Source organism: Zingiber officinale, chromosome 1A (genome assembly GCF_018446385.1).
Source record: "Zingiber officinale cultivar Zhangliang chromosome 1A, Zo_v1.1, whole genome shotgun sequence".
Classification (NCBI taxonomy): Eukaryota; Viridiplantae; Streptophyta; class Magnoliopsida; order Zingiberales; family Zingiberaceae; genus Zingiber; species Zingiber officinale.
Genome location: NC_055987.1, coordinates 44882187 through 44904577, shown reverse-complemented (window position 1 = coordinate 44904577; position 22391 = coordinate 44882187). Strand labels below are relative to the sequence as shown.

Genomic DNA, 22391 nt, shown 5'->3' with positions numbered 1-22391 from the left:
ATTGTTCACGCCATCACCGCCTGTGCCGATTTTATCAACCTCACCTGGTACGTCGACACATGCTCATGACACATCTCTTGCAAATCAATAAAAGATTATCTTCTTCAATCGCTTCTACTCATTCTCCCCTTTTCAGCGGTTCTAATGGATCAGGTTCCACCAATTTCAAGAATGTAACACCCCAAATTTCATGATTTGGAGTCCTAAAAGTCCTTATAGAAATCTAGAAATGCTTTAGAAAAATTTTAGAGATTTTTAGGAATTTTTAGAGTATTTTTATGTAATTTTTGGAGGTCGTTTAGTAGGGTTACAAAAAGAAAGAAGTTTTAAAAAAAAATAACGTTGAAGGTGAGATTCGAACCCACGACCTCGGGTCGGACTGACCCAAGCAAAACCGGCCCAACCAGCTGAGCTAAGCAAGTTATGTTAAATATATATGGTGCGAAATATTCTTAAGCCGTAGTTAGATAATAGGAAACCCTAGTATAAGAAAGGAATTGAGTTTCTTTTTTTTTCAAAAACCTAGAAATTTCTCTCATAATTCCCAATCCCTCTTCTCACGCGGCGACGCCGACTTCGGCTCGGACGAAAACGCGAAGGAGTTTAGGGCATCCCTCCGACGGCCGACGAAGGCTTCCTTCCGACGAACCTTGCTGATTACAAGATCTTCTCGCCGAGGAGAAGCTGTGAGCACAAGAAAGGGACCGAGATTTTCATCTCTCCGAAGCCCTAGCAGCCACTTTCCGTCGGTTGTAAGTCCAAGAAATCCAAGGTGAGTTGCTTCTCACCTGCAGTAGGAGTAGTTCCGCGAGCTTTGATTCTTCTTTGTTTGCTTCCGGGATTTTCTGCCTTGTCGCTGTGAATTGAGGTTTCGGATTTAGTTTTCTTCAAGCTTTGATGTTAGCAATTCAGCGTTTGATTTGGGTTTCCTGTTTGTTACCCTAATTGGTATGTTCGGTTTACACATGAGCCCTACAAGTTTCAGAATTTAGCTAGGGATTTTGGTTTTATGCTATTGCCGTGAGTTTTCCTTTGGGTCTCGATACAGATATGGAAAAGAGTTTCAAAATGTTTCTTGATATTGTTTTACACCTCCTTGACCTAATAAGATATGCTGTGACTTTCAAAGAAGGGAAACGAATTGCATAGTGTTGGCATATGGTCTGAGTTTTCCCTGTCGTGGCACTGGGTATACAGAATAGCTAGGTTTTTGGTTCCTTGCCACAATACTGAACAGAAGTGTGTTAGTCTTATTGGTATATGCAGTAGGCGATGAACATGAGATAGCTTGGGATAAATTTTGAGCTTGTAGTTGTTTTCTTCCTCACGGTTAGCATTCGGTTAGAACCTTTAATAGAGTAATTAGTTAGTAGAGTAATTAGACCTGCAGTTTTGTTTCTGTTGCTCTATAAAAGTACAAGCTTGAACCAGTTTTACATAGGTTTGTTTAAGATTCCAGCAAGCTTCACAAAGGCTTAAATGCCAACAAGTTTCAAATTAGTTTGTGCCACAAAAGGGGACATGAACAGCCTTGGAGTTTACTGTTTTGGTTTTAGTTATGTTTAGTATTCCAGTTTTAGTTTTGTTTGGCATTGCAGTTTTCCAATTGTATTGCAGTTTTAGATTTAAAGCATTCAGTTTAGTTTGTCATAGATTTATTAAGCATTTTAGCGCAGATTTGTGATAGGCTTAATATGCAGATTTTTGTTAAGCTTTGCATGCAGATTTATGTTAAGCTTTGTATACAGATTTTCAGTACGCAGGGTGTGTTCTAGTGCACACCAAGTGCTTGATAAAATGCTTAGCTCAATATAATGCTACAGTAGGCATTTTAATAGCTCAGTTAATGCAGTAGAAGCATTTAAAATAACTTATTTAGTCTTGCTTCAGCTTATATAGGACTACGGTCCAATGGGTGGGCTCCCACAGTCGCCTCTAGGTTCAGATAACCTAGTTCTAGGTTCAGATAACCTAGTAAAAGCAAGATAAGAAAATTAGCTATGAAATCAGTATTTTATTTTCAGCAGTGGCACTGTACTGGATTAGATATCCATTGGGTTGGGCTCCCACAGTCGTCCCTAGGTTTAGATAACCTAGTAAATCCTACTAGATTCGGAACTTGCAATCCCGGGTTTAGTTAGGGATGCGCGCACAGCAAGTACAGTTGCCGGGCCCATCAGCAGCATGATTATTATTTTAATCTATTATGTAAATAGTTTTCAAAACTTCACAAATTAGATATGTGAATAAAAGTTAGACTCAGTTTAGCATTAATTAGTTTAGCTTAGGTATCAATTCAGTTTCTTATTGATACACATGATAGTTCTATGATTAGCTTTACATGTTAGCTTTTTAGTTAGTTCCTTTGCTATTTATGAGCATGATTAGCTATACATGTTTAGTATTTCAGTTAGCATGATATGATTTCTTTGCTATTCATGAGCATGAGTAGCTATACATGTTAGTTTTCCAGTTAGTTGATTTCTTGTCTATTTATGAGCATGAGTAGCTTTACATGTTAGCATTCAGTTCTAGCATGTTTTTATTTATATACATGCATATCGAGATTTTGTGAGTAGGATAGCGCTTACTAAACTTTTAGCTTATAAATACTATTTTCCTCCTACTGCAGATAAAGGAAAAGGAAAAGTATAAGAAGGAAGGCGACAAGGAGATGCTGTGACAGTGTGTGTGATGCCAGGACTATGGAGAGATCCAGAGTTCGCTAGTGAATTTTCAGGACCTACCTGTTTAGAGTTTTGGTTTATGTTATTATGAAGTTGAGATTGTAATTGAGTTTATTTCCGCATTGTAGTTTGATACCTCCTATTGTTGGAGTGATATGGTTGGTTGCCATTGCTAGAGTAGTTTCATATTTTTATTGTGCTATTATACTGCGTGGTTGTGAAATTATATGTTCCAGCCGCCTGTGGCTGAGTATACATGTTATGTATCCCAGTTTGGGGTCACCGGTACAGGGGAGACTCTGCCGAAATTTTTCGGTAGAGTTTCTATGTGATTTTTAATCATACCGGTTAAGTAGAGTTAGTAGTCAAGTAACGGTCATTCTTAGAGAGTAGTAGTAGTAGCAAGAAGGGTGGTCGTTACAGTTGGTATCAGAGCAGTTCCCATTCTCCAGCATCACACACATCAGCATCAGCCTTGCCATCTTCCAAGTAAGAATACCTTTACTCTATTTATGTTTCTTGCTTTCATGTTTAGGAATAATTATAGCATGCTTATGTGTGATAGCCTCTAACATGTTGATAGTAGCTAGTTAAACGTGATTAGATTAGTTATGTTCATCATCTATGTTTTTAGAAATGGCACGAGGACGCCCAGCTAAGCAGGCACCAGCTACTGAGCCCCAGCAAGAGGCAGGCAGTTCAGTGCCCCTCCCAGACCTTACAGCATTAGTGGCTCAGTTACAGCAGCAGCTAGCTGAACAGCAACAGGAGATAGCCACCTTAAAGGCTAATCAGCAGAATACTCCCACAGTCACCCCAGAACCTAACCTAGCGACCCCAGCATTTATAGAGGTTCCACCAGTCCAGCCCACAGCACCAGTAGCTCCAGCAGCGGAAGCAAAGAGAGAGGCTTACCTGATCCAGTGGCAGCGAATCAAGCCCGAGAACTTCTCAGGCACCAGCGAACCATGGGATGCTCAAGCCTGGTTCAAAACACTGGAGAGCACGATGGAGCTTCTGGACTGGCCAGAACAGGAGAAGGTGAAGTGTGCCTCCTTCTGCCTGACAGGAGACGCACGTATGTGGTGGGAGAGAGTCAGAGCGAAGCGCCCAGTGAACCAGATGACATGGGCTGACTTCGAGAAAGAATTCTTCGAGGAGTTCTTTCACATGCGGGTCACAAACCGCCACTACGATGAGTTCACGGAGTTTCGTCAGGGCAACCTATCAGTTGAGGAAGCCGTGAAGAAATTCAACAGACTGGCTCGTCTATGTCCCGAATTAGTCAGCACAGAAAAGGAACGAGTTCGGCTGATGCTCAAAATGTTGAGGCCGGAAATAGCGATGAACGTGGCTGGTGGCATACATAGGCCACAAACCACAGAAGAACTAGTGAGTAGTGCTCTGATCACCGAGCACTACCAGAACAGCATCAAGCAGCAGAAGCAAGTCTCCTCAGATTCCAAAGGCCAAGGAAGTTCAGATACTCAGAAATCTCAAGGCCACAGCTCTAACTGGAAAGGGAACTCCAGCAACAAGCGCAAACCAGAGAGTTACCCAAAGGGAGGACCAGCTAGCAAGCAGCCAAGTTATCCCAAGTGTGCCACTTGTGGGAAATTCCACCCAGGGGTTTGTCGCAAGGGCACACGAGGATGCTTTGAATGTGGACAAGAAGGGCACATGGCCAAGCAGTGCCCGAAAAAGACCGGTCTCCCTCAGCCACAGCAGATTCAGTATGCAGGCCAGCCAGCTCAGTTATATCAGATGCAGGCCGCCCTAGAAGGTCCACCTATCAGCCAGGGCAGATTAGAAGCCCCTCCAGCGATGGCGAATGCGAGGATCTACTCACTCACCAGAGAGGACGTAGCCAATGCCTCGACAGTTGTCACAGGTCAGATTAGCATTTTATGGTATAGTGCTACTGTTCTATTTGATACTGGGGCAACCCATTCTTATATAGCCAGGGCATTCGCCGAAAAGTTAGCAATACCCCCAGAGGTACTCAGTAGTCAGTTTCTGACAACATTACCTTCGGGAGAAGTTATGGCATCCACGCACTGGTTCAGAACAGTGCCAGTCATGATAGCAGACAGAGAACTCTTTTGTGATATGATAGTGCTAGACATGATTGACTACGATGTCATATTTGGAATGAACTTCCTGATCAGATACGGTGCCTCCATAGAGTGCCGTAAACAGAAAGTCGTATTCCAACCTGAAGCAGAAGCACAGTTCGAGTACATCGGAGAACCCAAGAGAAAAAGGGCAAGTTAAGTCCCCGATACGTAGGACTCTACCCCGATCATAGAGAGAATTGGGAAGGTAGCTTACAAGCTAGACTTACCTCAAGATATGTCAGCAATACACAATGTATTTCATGTCTCCATGCTAAAGAAGTGTATTCACGACCTTAGCCAAGTGATTCAGCCTCAGACAGTGTAGATCCAAGAGGATCTTAGCTATGAGAGCAGACACAGATAGTGGACAGAGCAGACAAGATACTAGGAAACAGAGAAGTGTCATTAGTGAAAGTCATTTAGAACCAGAAGCACGGGGAAGTTACTCGGGAGCGTGGAGACAGCATGAGACAGAAATGTCCAGAATTAGTCTAAGTTCGAGGACGAACTTTTTATAAGGTAGGGAGAATTGTAACACCCCAAATTTCATGATTTGGAGTCCTAAAAGTCCTTATAGAAATCTAGAAATGCTTTAGAAAAATTCTAGAGATTTTTAGGAATTTTTAGAGTATTTTTATGTAATTTTTGGAGGTCGTTTAGTAGGATTACAAAAAGAAAGAAGTTTTTTAAAAAAAATAACGTTGAAGGTGAGATTCGAACCCACGACCTCGGGTCGGACTGACCCAAGCAAAACCGGCCCAACCAGCTGAGCTAAGCAAGTTATGTTAAATATATATGGTGCGAAATATTCTTAAGCCGTAGTTAGATAATAGGAAACCCTAGTATAAGAAAGGAATTGAGTTTCTTTTTTTTTTCAAAAACCTAGAAATTTCTCTCATAATTCCCAATCCCTCTTCTCACGCGGCGACGCCGACTTCGGCTCGGACGAAAACGCGAAGGAGTTTAGGGCATCCCTCCGACGGCCGACGAAGGCTTCCTTCCGACGATTACATGATCTCCTCACGAGGAGAAGTCGAAGACACAAGAAAGGCCGAGATTTTCTCTCAAGCCCTAGCGACCACTTTCCGTCGGTTGTAAGTCCAAGAAATCCAAGGTGAGTTGCTTCTCACCTGCAGTAGGAGTAGTTCCGCGAGCTTTGATTCTTCTTTGTTTGCTTCCGGGATTTTCTGCCTTGTCGCTGTGAATTGAGGTTTCGGATTTAGTTTTCTTCAAGCTTTGATGTTAGCAATTCAGCGTTTGATTTGGGTTTCCTGTTTGTTACCCTAATTGGTATGTTCGGTTTACACATGAGCCCTACAAGTTTCAGAATTTAGCTAGGGATTTTGGTTTTATGCTATTGCCGTGAGTTTTCCTTTGGGTCTCGATACAGATATGGAAAAGAGTTTCAAAATGTTTCTTGATATTGTTTTACACCTCCTTGACCTAATAAGATATGCTGTGACTTTCAAAGAAGGGAAACGAATTGCATAGTGTTGGCATATGGTCGGAGTTTTCCCTGCCGTGGCACTGGGTATACAGAATAGCTAGGTTTTTGGTTCCTTGCCACAATACTGAACAGAAGTGTGTTAGTCTTATTGGTATATGCAGTAGGCGATGAACATGAGATAGCTTGGGATAAATTTTGAGCTTGTAGTTGTTTTCTTCCTCACGGTTAGCATTCGGTTAGAACCTTTAATAGAGTAATTAGTTAGTAGAGTAATTAGACCTGCAGTTTTGTTTTTGTTGCTCTATAAAAGTACAAGTTTGAACTAGTTTTACATAGGTTTGTTTAAGATTCCAGCAAGCTTCACAAAGGCTTAAATGCCAACAAGTTTCAAATTAGTTTGTGCCACAAAAGGGGACATGAACAGCCTTGGAGTTTACTGTTTTGGTTTTAGTTATGTTTAGTATTCCAGTTTTAGTTTTGTTTGGCATTGCAGTTTTCCAATTGTATTGCAGTTTTAGATTTAAAGCATTCAGTTTAGTTTGTCATAGATTTATTAAGCATTTTAGCGCAGATTTGTGATAGGCTTAATATGCAGATTTTTGTTAAGCTTTGCATGCAGATTTATGTTAAGCTTTGTATACAGATTTTCAGTACGCAGGGTGTGTTCTAGTGCACACCAAGTGCTTGATAAAATGCTTAGCTCAATATAATGCTACAGTAGGCATTTTAATAGCTCAGTTAATGCAGTAGAAGCATTTAAAATAACTTATTTAGTCTTGCTTCAGCTTATATAGGACTACGGTCCAATGGGTGGGCTCCCACAGTCGCCTCTAGGTTCAGATAACCTAGTTCTAGGTTCAGATAACCTAGTAAAAGCAAGATAAGAAAATTAGCTATGAAATCAGTATTTTATTTTCAGCAATGGCACTGTACTGGATTAGATATCCATTGGGTTGGGCTCCCACAGTCGTCCCTAGGTTTAGATAACCTAGTAAATCCTACTAGACTCGGAACTTGCAATTCCGGGTTTAGTTAGGGATGCGCGCACAGCAAGTACAGTTGCCGGGCCCATCAGCAGCATGATTATTATTTTAATCTATTATGTAAATAGTTTTCAAAACTTCACAAATTAGATATGTGAATAAAAGTTAGACTCAGTTTAGCATTAATTAGTTTAGCTTAGGTATCAATTCAGTTTCTTATTGATACACATGATAGTTCTATGATTAGCTTTACATGTTAGCTTTTTAGTTAGTTCCTTTGCTATTTATGAGCATGATTAGCTATACATGTTTAGTATTTCAGTTAGCATGATATGATTTCTTTGCTATTCATGAGCATGAGTAGCTATACATGTTAGTTTTCCAGTTAGTTGATTTCTTGTCTATTTATGAGCATGAGTAGCTTTACATGTTAGCATTCAGTTCTAGCATGTTTTTATTTATATACATGCATATCGAGATTTTGTGAGTAGGATAGCGCTTACTAAACTTTTAGCTTATAAATACTATTTTCCTCCTACTGCAGATAAAGGAAAAGGAAAAGTATAAGAAGGAAGGCGACAAGGAGATGCTGTGACAGTGTGTGTGATGCCAGGACTATGGAGAGATCCAGAGTTCGCTAGTGAATTTTCAGGACCTACCTGTTTAGAGTTTTGGTTTATGTTATTATGAAGTTGAGATTGTAATTGAGTTTATTTCCGCATTGTAGTTTGATACCTCCTATTGTTGGAGTGATATGGTTGGTTGCCATTGCTAGAGTAGTTTCATATTTTTATTGTGCTATTATACTGCGTGGTTGTGAAATTATATGTTCCAGCCGCCTGTGGCTGAGTATACATGTTATGTATCCCAGTTTGGGGTCACCGGTACAGGGGAGACTCTGCCGAAATTTTTCGGTAGAGTTTCTATGTGATTTTTAATCATACCGGTTAAGTAGAGTTAGTAGTCAAGTAACGGTCATTCTTAGAGAGTAGTAGTAGTAGCAAGAAGGGTGGTCGTTACAAAGAAAATTAGACACCTTCATATCGAGCTCCCTGTTTCTGAGATAGATGTTCTAGGCAATGACAACAACTTAATTTTCAAATGGAAAGTTGAAATGCAATCATTAGCCGCCGATTGATCCACCATCTTCACAACTAGCCCATAAATCATCAAACCCACATGAGTCGTATCCGATCGGACTCGACCTGATAATTACTCAAATGACCTTAAGTAGAAATGGGAGGCTTGGATTTGTACTACTCTGACCTCTGCTTAGGCACAAAATCATTCTCTCCGAGGGATCATTGCCGATTACTAGGTGCTGGAAAGCATACTCGTCAGAGGGGCAAAAAATTTTCAAAAAGTCATTGATGTCTTAGGTTGACATCAAAGGACACTTGTGTATGGATTCTCCAAAGCTGAAGCTAACTGGTGGGATGGTGCTCGACAAGGCAATACTAATGGCCGGAGCCAGTTCTACAGTTGACACAGTCGATCTATCCATTATGAACGGTTATAATCATTAGATCAAACTCATTTGAAAAGTCATTCTTGAGTATTTAATCGAATCAAATCGAATTAATTAAAATCAAATAAATTAATTTTTTAAATTAAACAAATTAAATAATTTTTTTAATAAAAATTGAATAAATAAAATATAAATTAATTCGGCCGAAAATTGAATTAACCGAATTAATTAAAATTTTTAACAATAATTGCTTTAATCAAAATTGAAATTAATTTTTTTTAAATAATGATTGAATTATAGGAGATTTATCGGTTCAATTTTTTATATTTTAGTTTATTTGATTTAATCATTTAAGGAACTAATTATCCAAAAAAAACTAATTTTTGAGGAAAAACAGAAATGATCAAATTAAAATTTAAAATTCAATAAGTTAAGTTGATTTATTCAGTTTAATTAACCAAACTTTTGCTCACTATTAGCCATTTAGGACTGCTGTCAATATGCTAATGCAGAACGAGCTGGTTTCATAGAAGAATTTTAAGATGACTCTTTTGAGATTCTAGAATTTTTAGACAATCCTTTCCAATACTTTTTTTTTTAGAAAGTGGGGAATATTTGAGATATTGTATTGAAAGATTTATTTGACATAATCCTTTCCAATCCTCCCTACCACCTAACTCAGTTTCCAGAGTCGCTCCACTACTCAACTTTCCTGGCTTGGCCTTCCTGAGTCGCTCGGCTACTCAACTTTCCTAACTTGGCCTTCCTGACTCAGTCACACAACTGCCAAGTACTCTGACTCTACCTTCCCGACTTGGTCAATGAAACAACCTCCCAGTCAGTTGACAGTTCAACCTTCCCAGCTAGCTGGGTCTTCCTAACTCGGCCTCCTGACTAACGTTCCTAGTTCGGTAGTTCATCCTTTTCAGCTCGACCTTCCCAACTCAACAGTTCGTCCTCCGGACTTAACCATCTTGGCTAGTCCTTTTCAATTCCACCTTGAATTCAATAATTCAAGTCTATCTCACTAGATCAGATAAATCTAAATTTTAAAATAAAAGAATTTTCTAATTTTGCTAGCACCAAAAGTCAATAGCTACATAATTCATTTTCTTCAACAAACATATACAAATAATTAGCAATAAATAAAAGAAAATGACTTGCGAAATGCAATTTTTGCTATTTATTATTCTTAAATTATAGGAATTATCTCACACTCAATACTCAAGACTCAAAACCAAATTTGCAATCAAAACTACTACCCAAATTATGAATGTAAACCAAATCATCAAGAGTGTGGTGACCAAGAGCCCATCTTCATCTAATATTCTATCGCTTGATCGATTTGTTTCTTCGATATCGATCGTACATGCTCATGAACCAACCAAATCAACGACGATAGAAGGCTCAACTGCAATTGCTCAAATGATCACGAAGGTCATTCGACTAGAAAACTTATTAGCTCTTACACTAGCATAAAATACTTAAATCGAAGCTAACAATAACTATTTCATCTAAGTGTATAAAAGGTTGAGGTCTTATTGCTGAATTGTTAGAACTTAAAAACAATTTTTCCAAAAGCTTTGGACAAGCATTGGCGCCTTCCAGTGGTAGCTTCAAAACAGCCACCTTTCTTGTAGCATTCTCAGCTTTGTTCCAGCTCTAGCTTGAGTAGCCTGCCCCACTTGTTCTTCACATTTTGGGTTAAAAAAAAAACTCAAGAAAATAATTTTGGATGAAACTACAATCAAACAATAAAGAGGATACTTGTGCCGTTCAAGCAGCTTTCATCAACAACTTCAATGTAACGATGATGCTGGAGAAGACGATTTCAGCATCTTCTTCAAGGTATCAACGATACTGGAGAAGGGCGGGCGCTGCCTGGGATCACTGCATGAGAATAAAGCATCACTGCCAAAATGATCAAGCACTTAGAGAATGTAGTCGCCAACCCCTTTTTGTGATTAGGTGATGACGGTTTAAGCGAAACCTATAGTGCATGTATAACCCTTAATAATGCAGAGCTCATAGTCACTAAACCACACAAAGAAGACTAATTTGTGTGATGATCAGAACGAGTTAGTACTTAGTAGGCATAGGCTTGAAACATACTATTCACACCCAATGCATAGATTTACAGTATGTTCGGTTCATAAGAATACTATTGTATTTCCTATCATCCTTCGTAGTTAATTCCTCATTTCATTTCAAGGAAAACTTATTGCGAATATCTAATCTTGTTCTGTTCAATTCTTCAAGCAGTTAGAAGAAAGACCTAAGCTAGAGATCTAACCGACAGATTTTTCCTATTGATCAGAAGAAAATTTAATTATTGTAAAGATGGTTGCTATCATCCTTCTTCAAAGAATACAAGTTCCTATCTCATTTTTTGTTCCTAGGAATCAATTTCAATCTATTTTGCCCACTCAACAAATTTGAAGAATTTGGAAGATATTCACTTGCACAAATAATAATGGGATGGAAGCTCATAAAAGCATAAGAGGAACACCACTTACTCATCCCAACATGATTCCATTAGCGCTGCTAAGACGGGACAAGTATCTTGAGGGATTGCCAATCTTCTATTCTGAAAGGCAACTGCTCCAACAACCTGAAGATTAGAACATTAAATTTCCAACCATATTGCCAGTTAGTAAAAGTAAAATACAAATTATTGATGGATGTGTCTGTGTATGAGTGGCTTGAGAAGAAATGCAACAATAATATTCAGTAGGTTAGAATAGCTGAAACTAAGAACAATAGATGTTAACTACCTGTGCAGGGCTAAGGCCACGCCAAGGTTGTTTCATCGACAAAAGTTCCCATAAGATCACCCCAAAGCTGTAAACATCACTCTTTTCATTTGATGGTTCTCCTCGGAGAAACTCTGGCGCCATCCATTCAGGCTGTAAAATGACAAAAACCATCGTGTCAACTGAAATCGTAGTATGAAAAAGGGATCGCTCTAGATGATGTGTTTTCTCAGTGTACTTAAACCAAAATACAAAGCCAAAGAACATGTCGAATCTGGCATGACCCAGTAGAAGATCCTAGGTAGGTTTTCTGCCAACGAACTGACAGTCATAAGTGGACAAAGTGCTGTTGAAATCATTACTTTGTAACTAGAAACCATGTGAGTAAACTGTGACAAACCAATAATATATTTTGTAGTTTATGTATTTTCCCATCCTTTGCCTTTCTCACAAACAAGAGTATGTCGTGGTTAAACCAACTACAACCTAAATCCTGCTTTCTATCTTTCACAAACATGGCATTTACTGTAATACGATGGGACGTCTTGTAAAAACATTTGAGACCATAAAAATTCCAACAATCAAGCAATAGCAGTAACGATACCAGCTACATCTTCTCCGCCACTTCAATGTCCCTAACACCAACTACACCATAAATCCTTCTTTTTATCTTTCACGAACATCACATTTACTGTAAGATGGGATGTCTTGTAAGAACATTTGAGACCATAAAAATTCCAACAATCAAACAATAGCAGTAACGATACCAGCTATATCTCCTCCACCACTTCAATATCCCTTCTCTTCTCTTCTTCAATTGCCTTTGGCTAGAGGGTGTTCTGTAGGATCCAAGCTGGAAATGGTGAAAATGAGAAGTTGGCTAGATGACTGTTTTCATTTTTTGATAAAGTCAGCTTGATCTAACTGAATTCATTACATTGCATCCAACTTCCAGCAAAATTTACATATCTTTATGCAATTTCTTCAATTCTTCTGGTTCTCCTAGCTTCTATTTCAATCTCCCATAGGGTTTCCATTTATAGACAATGAACACATCGGTCCTTCTCCATCCCAATCCAATTCAACTGATTCTGATTAAAATTATCTGAAATTTCAAAGCGTGTTCCTGACATGGATAGCTACACAATTTTGTAAGGGTTTAGGTATTTATCAATATCAAAGACCATAAAATTTGACTCAAATTAAATAAAAAATATTAATGACTGATTAATCAAAGGAAAATAACTGCTTACTGTGCCTGCAACAGATTTTGATGATATGAAAGTGTTTGCCTTGAATCGCGATAATCCAAAATCACAAACCTATGAAGATTAGAGCAATGGTTATGCATTGTAAAGACGGTTTCAAATGAAAAAATATCCAACAACCAAGCAAAGCTTGAAGAACCACAATATACCTTCACTGACCAATTCTTGTCTACCAAAAGATTAGGAGACTTTAGATCCCAATGGACAATTGGTGGATTTAGACAATGAAGATAGTTGATACCTTTGGCCTACAATTTGTATGGGTCATGCCACTAGTGCTGGCTTTGAATTAAATGAAACAGTAAACAATGAACAAACGGCACAAACCACATCAAGTGCAATTCGCAACCGACGCCTCCTGTCCAAAATTTCTCCTGGAGCTGCTTTATGTATAAGACGGTACAGGGAACCCCTGTTTTCAGACATTCATTTTAAGATGCAAATATTAACTGAGATAATGACTTTGTTCCTTTTAATAACAAGATGTGTTACAGGGATACCTTGGCAAATACTCTGTAACAATTGATAAATGTGGATGCTTTGTGACAGCTCCCATGAAAAGTACAACATTAGGATGGCGGACTCTTTTCATTATGGCAACCTGCAGTCATGAGAAAAAATAGACACCCATTTGAAGGATTATGAAATTTATGTCAAACAGACAAAAAACACTAAATATTGAAGACTTTTATAAGCCTTATGATGCAATCATAAAGACTTGATTCCCAGCATAAGATGGCCAGAACTTGTATTCTGGAGAACCTACATAGAGCAGGTCCATATCATATTATTTTAGGATGCAGTATTTTTCTGATTGGGTATATATGTTTTCCTTAAAACAAAACTTTGAAGGCAAATGGAGCTTAAAATGTACATTATGAGTTTTTTTTTTTTTTAAAAAAATGAGTACCCTATGTTGGCAATGGAAGGTGAAACAATAATTTAGATCCTTTTTTAGATAACAAGAAGTAAAATTTGTGAACACACTTTTCCATGTTATTTGTTTAAATTGACATGATCCTCCAAAATGATTACAACAGTTGTTAATTAAAAAAAAACTAAACAAAACTATCAACATCTTATACTTTCCTGTGAGTTGTTGGAGGGTATCACTTCTATCTTAGCATGTTCATGATGATTGAAATTCTATTAATTGATAAATCTAACAACAGCACAGTACAATTTATAATCTTTACCCACAATTTACTCACCTCCCTGAGAAACTCCTTCAATTGATCATTGTGAAAATCTTGATCTGCAAGAACCTTCACTGCAACATCCTGCAGCAGATAATAGACTTATACATTAAGTAAAACTTGGCATAATAGTTTTGATCAGTATCTTCTTCAAAATGGTATTATCATGACATGACTTCAGTTGCAAAGAGTAAATCTTCTCAGTATGTTTAATTTAAATCCTATTTGTCTTTCAGACTGTCTGATATCTCACCAGAAATTTTAATGGTTAAGTAAAATTGGGAGTAGAATAATACAGCATGGTTGAGTTGTCACTGTTTTGTTCCTATATTGCATAATGCAAAACATACCAAGTAACTTAACAAGCGCCTAACTGTGAACTTGAAATCCCCAGCCACTGGTTGCCATGTATCAAAATTTCATGATTTAAGTTCTGTATACAACCATCACTGCATATAGCTACACATGAGCCATTTTGCTAAAGAAAGCTTACATATATGGTGCTCAAGTTCTAAGTTTTCAGTCACTAAAAAGGGTTCTACTTTCAATAGGTGCAGTGCAAGGACTGCTATGAAGCAGGTAGACTCAATATATTACCCAAATCAGAATAGAATTTGTTATACCAACATACCAACAATGAGAAGTAAATATGGACTGAGACTAAGGGGGTGCTTGGTTGGATGAAATGAGAGTGTGGAATGGGAAAGGGATTGAAAGTTGGTGTTTGGTTTGGGGGATTGGTGGTGGGTCCCACGGATTCAATCTCCCAAACATGAGAATGGGCCATTACTGAGCAAAATGGGGGGAATGGAAACCCCCATTCCCATTCCCCACTTCTATTAATCTCATTCTCATTCCCATTCCCTTCCGCAAACCAAGCACCCCCTAAGACTGACAATATGGACACTCAATATAAGAATGAGTTGCACAATAACATGGATCAGCACTTGACTCCTTGGACACACCTCTATACATGCAATAATCTAAATATTGAAAGTTCCTTATGCCATGCAAGTTGTCCAAACTATTTAGCGGTACACAGATTTTATCCTTCTGTTCAGCTCTATCCAAGGAGATATTACTAGTAGTATTTAAATCAATTAATTGCATTATATCATATCAACTAAACTTTTCATGGGAAACCCTCTACCCTGACACCTTCCACTTGAATCTAATTGAGTTAGCTCTTCTAAGTACCAACTTCTAACTATAAACATATCCATGCCACTTCGACCAATTGTTTCTCATTTTGTCATCTACCAAAGCTACATATAATTGCTCTCAAGCATTTTAATTTTATAACTACTAGAGCTACACAAATTACCCTTGAATATTTTGTTTTTATTTTATATCATCTACTAAAGCTACACATAGTTGCTCTCGAGTATTTTATTTAGTTTTACTTTATGCTTTATATAGTAAGCCATCTAGGAAGTAAACACATTACATAAAAGTTTCAAGGCAGTATGTTTTGTGTCTGATTATTTTGAATTAAAGGTACACATTCATCAACATATGACTAACATATTAAGAAATTTACATTTCAGAAATGCAAAGTGAACTTACCGATCCATGCCATTCAGCACGAAAGACAGTTCCAAACGAACCTGAAGACAATGTTCATGAGAAGCATAAAACTATGATGACTCATATACATAATTCTTGAGGAATAGAAAATAGTTTCTCTATAAAAATTTTCCAATAGAAAAATACCAGCCCCAATCTGCTCCTTAATGTCCAACTCATCCCATGATATCTCAAGCCAATCCATAGCAAGTGAAGGCTCCAGATTCAGATATCTGCGTGCTATCGTAGAATTCCCCGTTTTCTCAGCCATGCTATCAGTTACCTTCCAATTGAATTGTTTGGAGGCTTCCATTTCAGAAGGGACATAATAGTTTTTCATAATCATATGACTCATATCTTCAATATGAGCTCCTCTAAAATCTCTTTGTCCATCTGTAGCATAAATTTCTTGTATAGATATGTTTGAAGCAGCATTACTGACTCCTGATTCAGTACAAATATAATGACTGCTTTAACCAATGAATAAGATATTACACAGGACTAGGACCATACAACTCAAATTCGTGAATGAAAAGTAGTTGTTAATCTTAACAGTTGATTTCAGTACTCCAACTGACAAGTATTTTGGTATTAGCAAAAGCCTAATATTCTCTCTCTTTACTATATATACGAATGTGTCATATGTACTTCAGTATTGAGAATACTACAATGAGAAAAGTAAATAAATAGGTTATCATGTAAGGATTACAACTTAATTTAAGATAATGCATGCAGAACTGTATTAGATTAAGATGAGGGTGTCAGCAGCAGTAATTAGTCATCTCATTTGAAAAACTGCCGTAAGTGAAAAAATTAATAAATTATCATGAAAAGGATTACAAGTTGACTGAAGATGATGCATGCAGAATTGTATTAGATTAAGATGAGGATGTCAGCAGCAATAACAACTAGCCATCTTGTTTGAAAAGCTAGCTTAAGTATACTTCCATTTCCTAGAACTAGAGGTAACCCTAAGATTTTCAATGTGCATGCAGAAATTTGTTGTGCTCCAGCCAAAGGCCCATATTTCCACCAAACAATTGTGAGAGAATTGCAAAACCTTTAACTTTGAAAAGCAAGAGAAAATTATATTTTTCTTTAATTTTTGAAAAAAAATAGGATAAAATAATTAAACTAGCATAAAATCTAAAACATGCAAGAAGACAGTACTCATATAAAATATGAGATAGCCTTATACTGGTAAATAAAATGAAATCTTCTTGAAGTAGAATGAAAATAATGACCAATTTTATTTGCAGCGTGTCTTTAAGAAAATTTGTGGAGTAGGCAGAGAACAACAAGCTGCATAGTGAGAATTTCCAACAAACGTACCTGTTTGCTCTTCATTGAACATCTGATTCCAAGGCATCTCAGTATATGAGTTCTTGAAACCATGCAGATGTGGAACTTGGAACGGGGAGGGCAGTGATGAAAGCAAATGCCCATTAATTGATGAATCTGGTTTACATACTTTTCCTGGTTCCCCAACTAAATCTACCACATACTCCCTGTTAAATTAGAAACAAATAATGTGAATGAAGGATAAAGAATTATCATATGTCCATATATCATCACTAAAGATACTAATTCATCCCACTAATTCCACACTGACATTAAGAGAAAAATCACTAATTTTAACAAATGAAAGTTCTTTGTCCATATAATATTTCAATGACAAATCACCACCAAAAGATTAAGAAAAACAAGTGGAGTTCTGACCATCCATCCGAAAAGTGAAAATCTCAATTAAACGCAGGTCTTGATTCTTGTTTCTCCATTAAAAAAAAAATATCATCATACTTCCCATTACAAGATCAACTCCATTTTTCACATTGCAAGAACTTCTGCATCAAGTACATCAACTAAATAAAGATCAAACTAATAATTTCTTTGTAAAATGATAACCAGGGAAGGACATGGATTTTATTTTCTTTTTTACAAGTTGAATATTAGAGAAATAACAGTTGGAAAACAAAGAGACAAAACTATTGGAATTTTATTCAATTTTGAAATGGCACCTTATGTTGTAAACACCAAAACTCCATAGTTGTTATACATGCATAAACATTGACCAAATGCATGCTTGTAGAATCTTAATAATCTGACAAATACTGCATATAGTCAATGTGTTTGTTCCTCCAACAACAAATTATTGAACCAACATCACATACTTGTTTGCCATTCAAAGCTAAATAAACATGAAACTTCACATTGGAAACAAACAGTTTTAAAGGAAGGCAAAAGATCAAGGTCAGTCGTGAAGCATAAAAGATAAAGAAGTGGCACGTCTTGAGTCATAGAGGAATTCCTTTGGAACAATTAAGGATTCTTTATGGACAAGGACATGAGCTGAAAATTAATACTAGATACAGAGGCACAATTAGCATCTTGAGATTAACCAGAATCTACATTCAGAGCCTTCAAAAATTTCCAACATAAAAAATGCCTTTCTTTTGCACATAAGAGATGAGTAGTACAAATGATCACGGATAAAAGATTATATCTAAAAACCAACCTAAGCGACTTTTTGGCATCCTCAACTTTCACCAAACAGGAAGATGGAAGTGCAGAAGAACAGTATTTACAACCATGAGCTATACGACATGGGATGCGTATGTAATCAGCCAATTCCTGCATAAAAAATAGAAGCAATAACTAATAAGATACAACTGATAAAATTGTGCATGAAAAAGTATATCATGTATGAGCACATAATCAAGTTTGCATTAAACTGTTCAGTAAGGTTTATAAAACATAATACAATTTTTTTGCTGATATCCGGCTACAAGAAAAATGTTTATAGTAACGTTTATAAAATGAACTTTCAGTAAGGTTCTATTGAACTTTTTAAAAAACATAATACAATTTTTTTGCATTATTTTCTGATTATGAATCCATTAATCCCATGCTTTCAGAATGAGAAAATGCTTTATTTTCTAACTAAGAGGAAATGAACTTCAACAATTGACTATCTCGACCAAAAAGGGAGTACGTATACTGATAGTTGCCAGAATTGAGCAAACTTTTGCTGATATCATGAGAATATTAAGGAAGTATATGACCACACTTTTATCTTGGACAAGCAAAATTCTTGTTGATACCATGAGCAAACTAAGAATACAGAAGAAAAGGAAAGTCCATTGAGATTTGATGTTCATAGTGAATTGATCATGTCTGACCACTTAGTTAAGAGAAGGAACAAAATTACCTTGAAAAGAATAGCCCGATGCCTACAGAGTCCTACAGACAGGTTACCAATGGGAATGACAACACATCCTTTCCGTTTCCTAAGTTCTTTGCTATATGATTTCCACAATCGATAAAGATTTCCTCGCTCTGTTTTGAATGCACCCCTTCAAATTCCCATAAGAAATATTCAGATTCAATAGCCAACATAAAGTTCCTAATAATTTGGGCAAGAATAACCACAGGCATACCCCATAAAATCAGAAACAAGTTTAGCAAGCTTCTCGACAAGCTCTAAAGTAAATCCCAATGCACAGGAATATTCCAAAGCTCTATCTTCAAGCTGTGAAAGATTAGGGTCAGCATATTTATCAACAAGGATGGCTTCCATCGAAGAATCATTTGGATCAACTGTGTTTAGCGCCATCAATGTGGGTAACCTTCGTCCAACCTCTGGTTCATTGCACATTGCCCATAAGTGGGGATCCATTCCCAAAATGTTATAGAATCCATCTGTTATCTTATCTGAATATGACAAGCAACCATTGACCTGCACAAAAGAATTTTAGTGAGCTTGTCCTGAAAAATACAATTACACTAATGATGGGTATCAACATCACCATTACAAGGACAAAGATTTATAAGAACCACATCCCACAGGACATCAAATAAGTAAACACTTACAGATGTATCACATAGCTTCTTGCTACACATGAAAATTAATTATGCTTTAATACATTCCAAATATAAAAAGAAAGACGGAAGACAAGTACTGAAGAAGATAGAACAAGACAGTCTGGAAAAAATTTAGATTTACAGTGTGAGAACATGAGATGGAGGTGCAAGATGAGTGGAAGAACAGAAGGTTTACTCGCAAAACAATGAAGAGAAAATTTATTGGCAATTAAAAGAGAAGTAACTACCAAGGTTATTTCTATACGTAGTATAAAATAAGAAAACCTACGAATTCAGTACTTAGAAAGTGAAGTTAATTTAAATTTAATAGGAAGTAACCAATTTAAAAAGGTTAAAACGGATTCTCTCTTCCTGGCCCTGTAGTAATTTTTCTTCCTTGGCAACAAACAAGAAGCCCAATTTAAACTTTCCATTCAAAAAGCTGCGATCGTTATTAATGGAAGAACGCACCCATAGGCGATACGACAGTCCTATATTACTAAGCTTTAAGGAGCAGTGTGTATCATTAAGAGAGAAACCCACCCAGAGGCGATACGACACTGTCTCCGAGTCGGACGATTCACTGCAAGTCTCCTGAAAGTTCTCAGGCAAGAGGAGCGGCTGGCCGGCCAAGAACGCTTGCGAGGTGAGCCTTGCCGCGAGGGACGACTGCAGATAGTAGCTCTCCCGCGCCCTCTGCGCCCAATTCCGCTCCCTAAGCGCATCCCTGCACCCTTCCACCACCTCCAACAGGCTGTCCGTCCCCTCCAAGGTAGCCGTCGTCCCCGAAAGAACGTTCCCATCCACAGTGAACACGCTCCCGACAAAGCTGCTGCTTCCTCCAACGCTGGGCAACCGCTGCAGCGGAAGGAGCACTCTTCGGTCCTGGTCGCCAAACATCTCCGCCGTCGGCATCAAGCCGCCACCGCCCTGGGGGCGGAGTAAGGGTCGTCGATCCTCATCGAGGCCTGTCCGAAACTCCTCCGGATACAGGCCACCAGACGCCACTCGACAGCGGCTGATACGATCAAGCAAAGGAAGGGGGTCGGCGGGGGAAATATCTGAGAGGCACGGGCTACGCGGGCCAAGGAGCAGCCGATGAGGCATTCTCACGGGTGCGCTCACGGGAATCACGAGCTGATGCTCGCGGCATCTTTCGCCGTCTCCAGGACTCGATGAAAAAAGAAAACCCTCGCCGGCCGATCGGGGAATCACCAAAAGGCAGATCGATAAACAAAGTTTATCGATGATTATTAGAGCCACGATCTCAATACTTATGCATCGGAAGGAAGGAGGATGAATGGGCAGTGAGTGGCGGAGGAGACGACCGCCGGAGAAGCGCCTTAAAGAGGAGGGTAAAGGCGGTGTAGGAGAAACAATTGAAAATTAAATTTGTTAATCATATTTATCCCCCCAAGGTTTATCTATTTACAGAATTGCTCAGCTTTAAAAGTTTCACTATCACCTTCCAATTAATAATATAATATTTTTGCTTGATGGAAAAATGAGATGTTTCCTCGAATGAATCTAGTGGTTAGTACATGAGGTGTTATCATCATGAAATTTAAGGAAAACCTACCTAGATAAATGTGGCAAAGGCTAGTAACTGCTCGTCTTTTGCCACTTTGATGAGAAAATGAGACGATAAAATGTTAAATGAGTTGTTTCTCATTTTTACACTTTATTTAAATTATTTTAATATTATTATACCATATATAATAAATTAAATTTTGAAAAAATAGATAAATTGGTAATGAATAGTTTAATAGAATAATGATTAAGTTGAAATAATTTTATTTTAGATTATTGAAATTGTGATTATAATTGAATAATTGAAATAAAAGTATTTTTGAAATAAAAAATATAAGAGGTATTGTTGTTTTTCATTTAAAAAGTGTTATTTTAATTTTTCCAATATAATAATTTTCTTTTGGTTTAAAAATAAAATATTTTAGGTGTAAACTGCAAAATTTCCAGAAAATATCAGGGTTGACGGATAACGCGCGCGCCGTGATGGCGCACGTGGGAGCGCGAGTCGGTTTTGCCGTTTCAAAGTCCACGCAGCGGCGGGAGGCGGTGCCGGACGGACACGACAGCGCGGATCAGGCGCGTGTGCTAACCTGCGCGGCTCTGTCGGAAAAGAAATCATAAGTCTGGGCTGGTTGAACCAACCAGAATGCACTTCGAGGGCGACGTGGCATAGTCCTATTGGAGACATGGACGGCCATGTCGATCAGTAGTCTTCGAGTGTGTACGGTACCCATCGGGACGGCCGTTTCTTATTATGCTGCAGATCTCCGTGGACTGCGCTATTTTCCCACACGTCGCCTTCGTATGCGACCAACATAAAATAGTTGGAAAAGTGAGCATTGGACACACTTGAAATTGATCAATTTTTTGAAAAATATATGTAACTTTTAAATTTCTTAAAAATATATTTATTTATTATTTTCATCACTGCGGTGCTATAAAAAAAATAAGGTGATGTTAATTTTTAAAATACAATAGTTATTTTTGAAAATCAACATTCTAATAATATTGTTATTAAAAATCAACATTACAATGTCCTAATGTTCTTTAAATATAACATAAGAAATTAATATGGCCAAAAATATTTAAAATTACAGGAATTAAAACCTTTGGAAGAGTAAGTTTAACATTTTTATTTTAAAAGAAAAGAAAGAAGTCTAAATTATTATAAATATTGTTATAATCATGCCATCCAACAATCCTCACTTGAAGGCATAAGATCATCCCAACTATATTGAAAAAAAAAAAAAATGACTAAGATACTTTGATCGGCCAAGTGGTCTCTTACGTGAGAGAATCTAAAACAAAATAGACTTTGCAATTTGAACCCAAAACCTATTATGGTAACTCTTCACTTGAATATCAACTCCACTACGGCATTAAGATGAATATAATGTTGGTCAGTATTTCTATTATCTTCAACTTCATCAGTATCTCAATGATTAAACAAATTATTTAATAAGATAGCATTAAATACCCTTGTCGAGTTAATCATGTACCATAATACTCATCGTA

General features: G+C 37.6%; 1 protein-coding gene across 5 annotated transcripts; it reads right to left on the bottom strand.

Moving 5' to 3' along the window:
* Positions 1 to 10128: 10128 nt before the first annotated feature.
* On the bottom strand, positions 10129 to 20723 carry LOC122024062 (serine/threonine-protein kinase CTR1-like). Of its 5 annotated transcripts, XM_042582593.1 has the most exons (16): positions 19890 to 20723; positions 18923 to 19221; positions 18694 to 18838; positions 18001 to 18116; positions 16818 to 16993; positions 15633 to 15929; positions 15486 to 15526; positions 13935 to 14003; positions 13224 to 13324; positions 13051 to 13135; positions 12873 to 12971; positions 12709 to 12777; positions 11477 to 11608; positions 11219 to 11313; positions 10470 to 10592; positions 10129 to 10392 (listed from the first exon to the last, which is right to left on the bottom strand). In XM_042582593.1, the coding sequence occupies exons 1-15, from the start codon at positions 20451 to 20453 to the stop codon at positions 10502 to 10504; spliced, it is 2379 nt and encodes a 792-aa protein (XP_042438527.1). In that variant the 5' UTR covers positions 20454 to 20723; the 3' UTR covers positions 10129 to 10392; positions 10470 to 10501. The 5 variants fall into 5 exon arrangements, 2 of the variants coding, with proteins under 2 accessions (XP_042438527.1, XP_042438536.1); XR_006123332.1 differs by lacking the exons at positions 10129 to 10392; positions 10470 to 10592; positions 11219 to 11313 and adding exons at positions 12223 to 12308; positions 12393 to 12594 and having other exon boundaries at positions 11564 to 12146; XR_006123319.1 differs by lacking the exons at positions 10129 to 10392; positions 10470 to 10592; positions 11219 to 11313 and adding an exon at positions 12223 to 12594 and having other exon boundaries at positions 11564 to 12146.
* Between the last annotated feature and the right edge of the window lie 1668 nt (positions 20724 to 22391).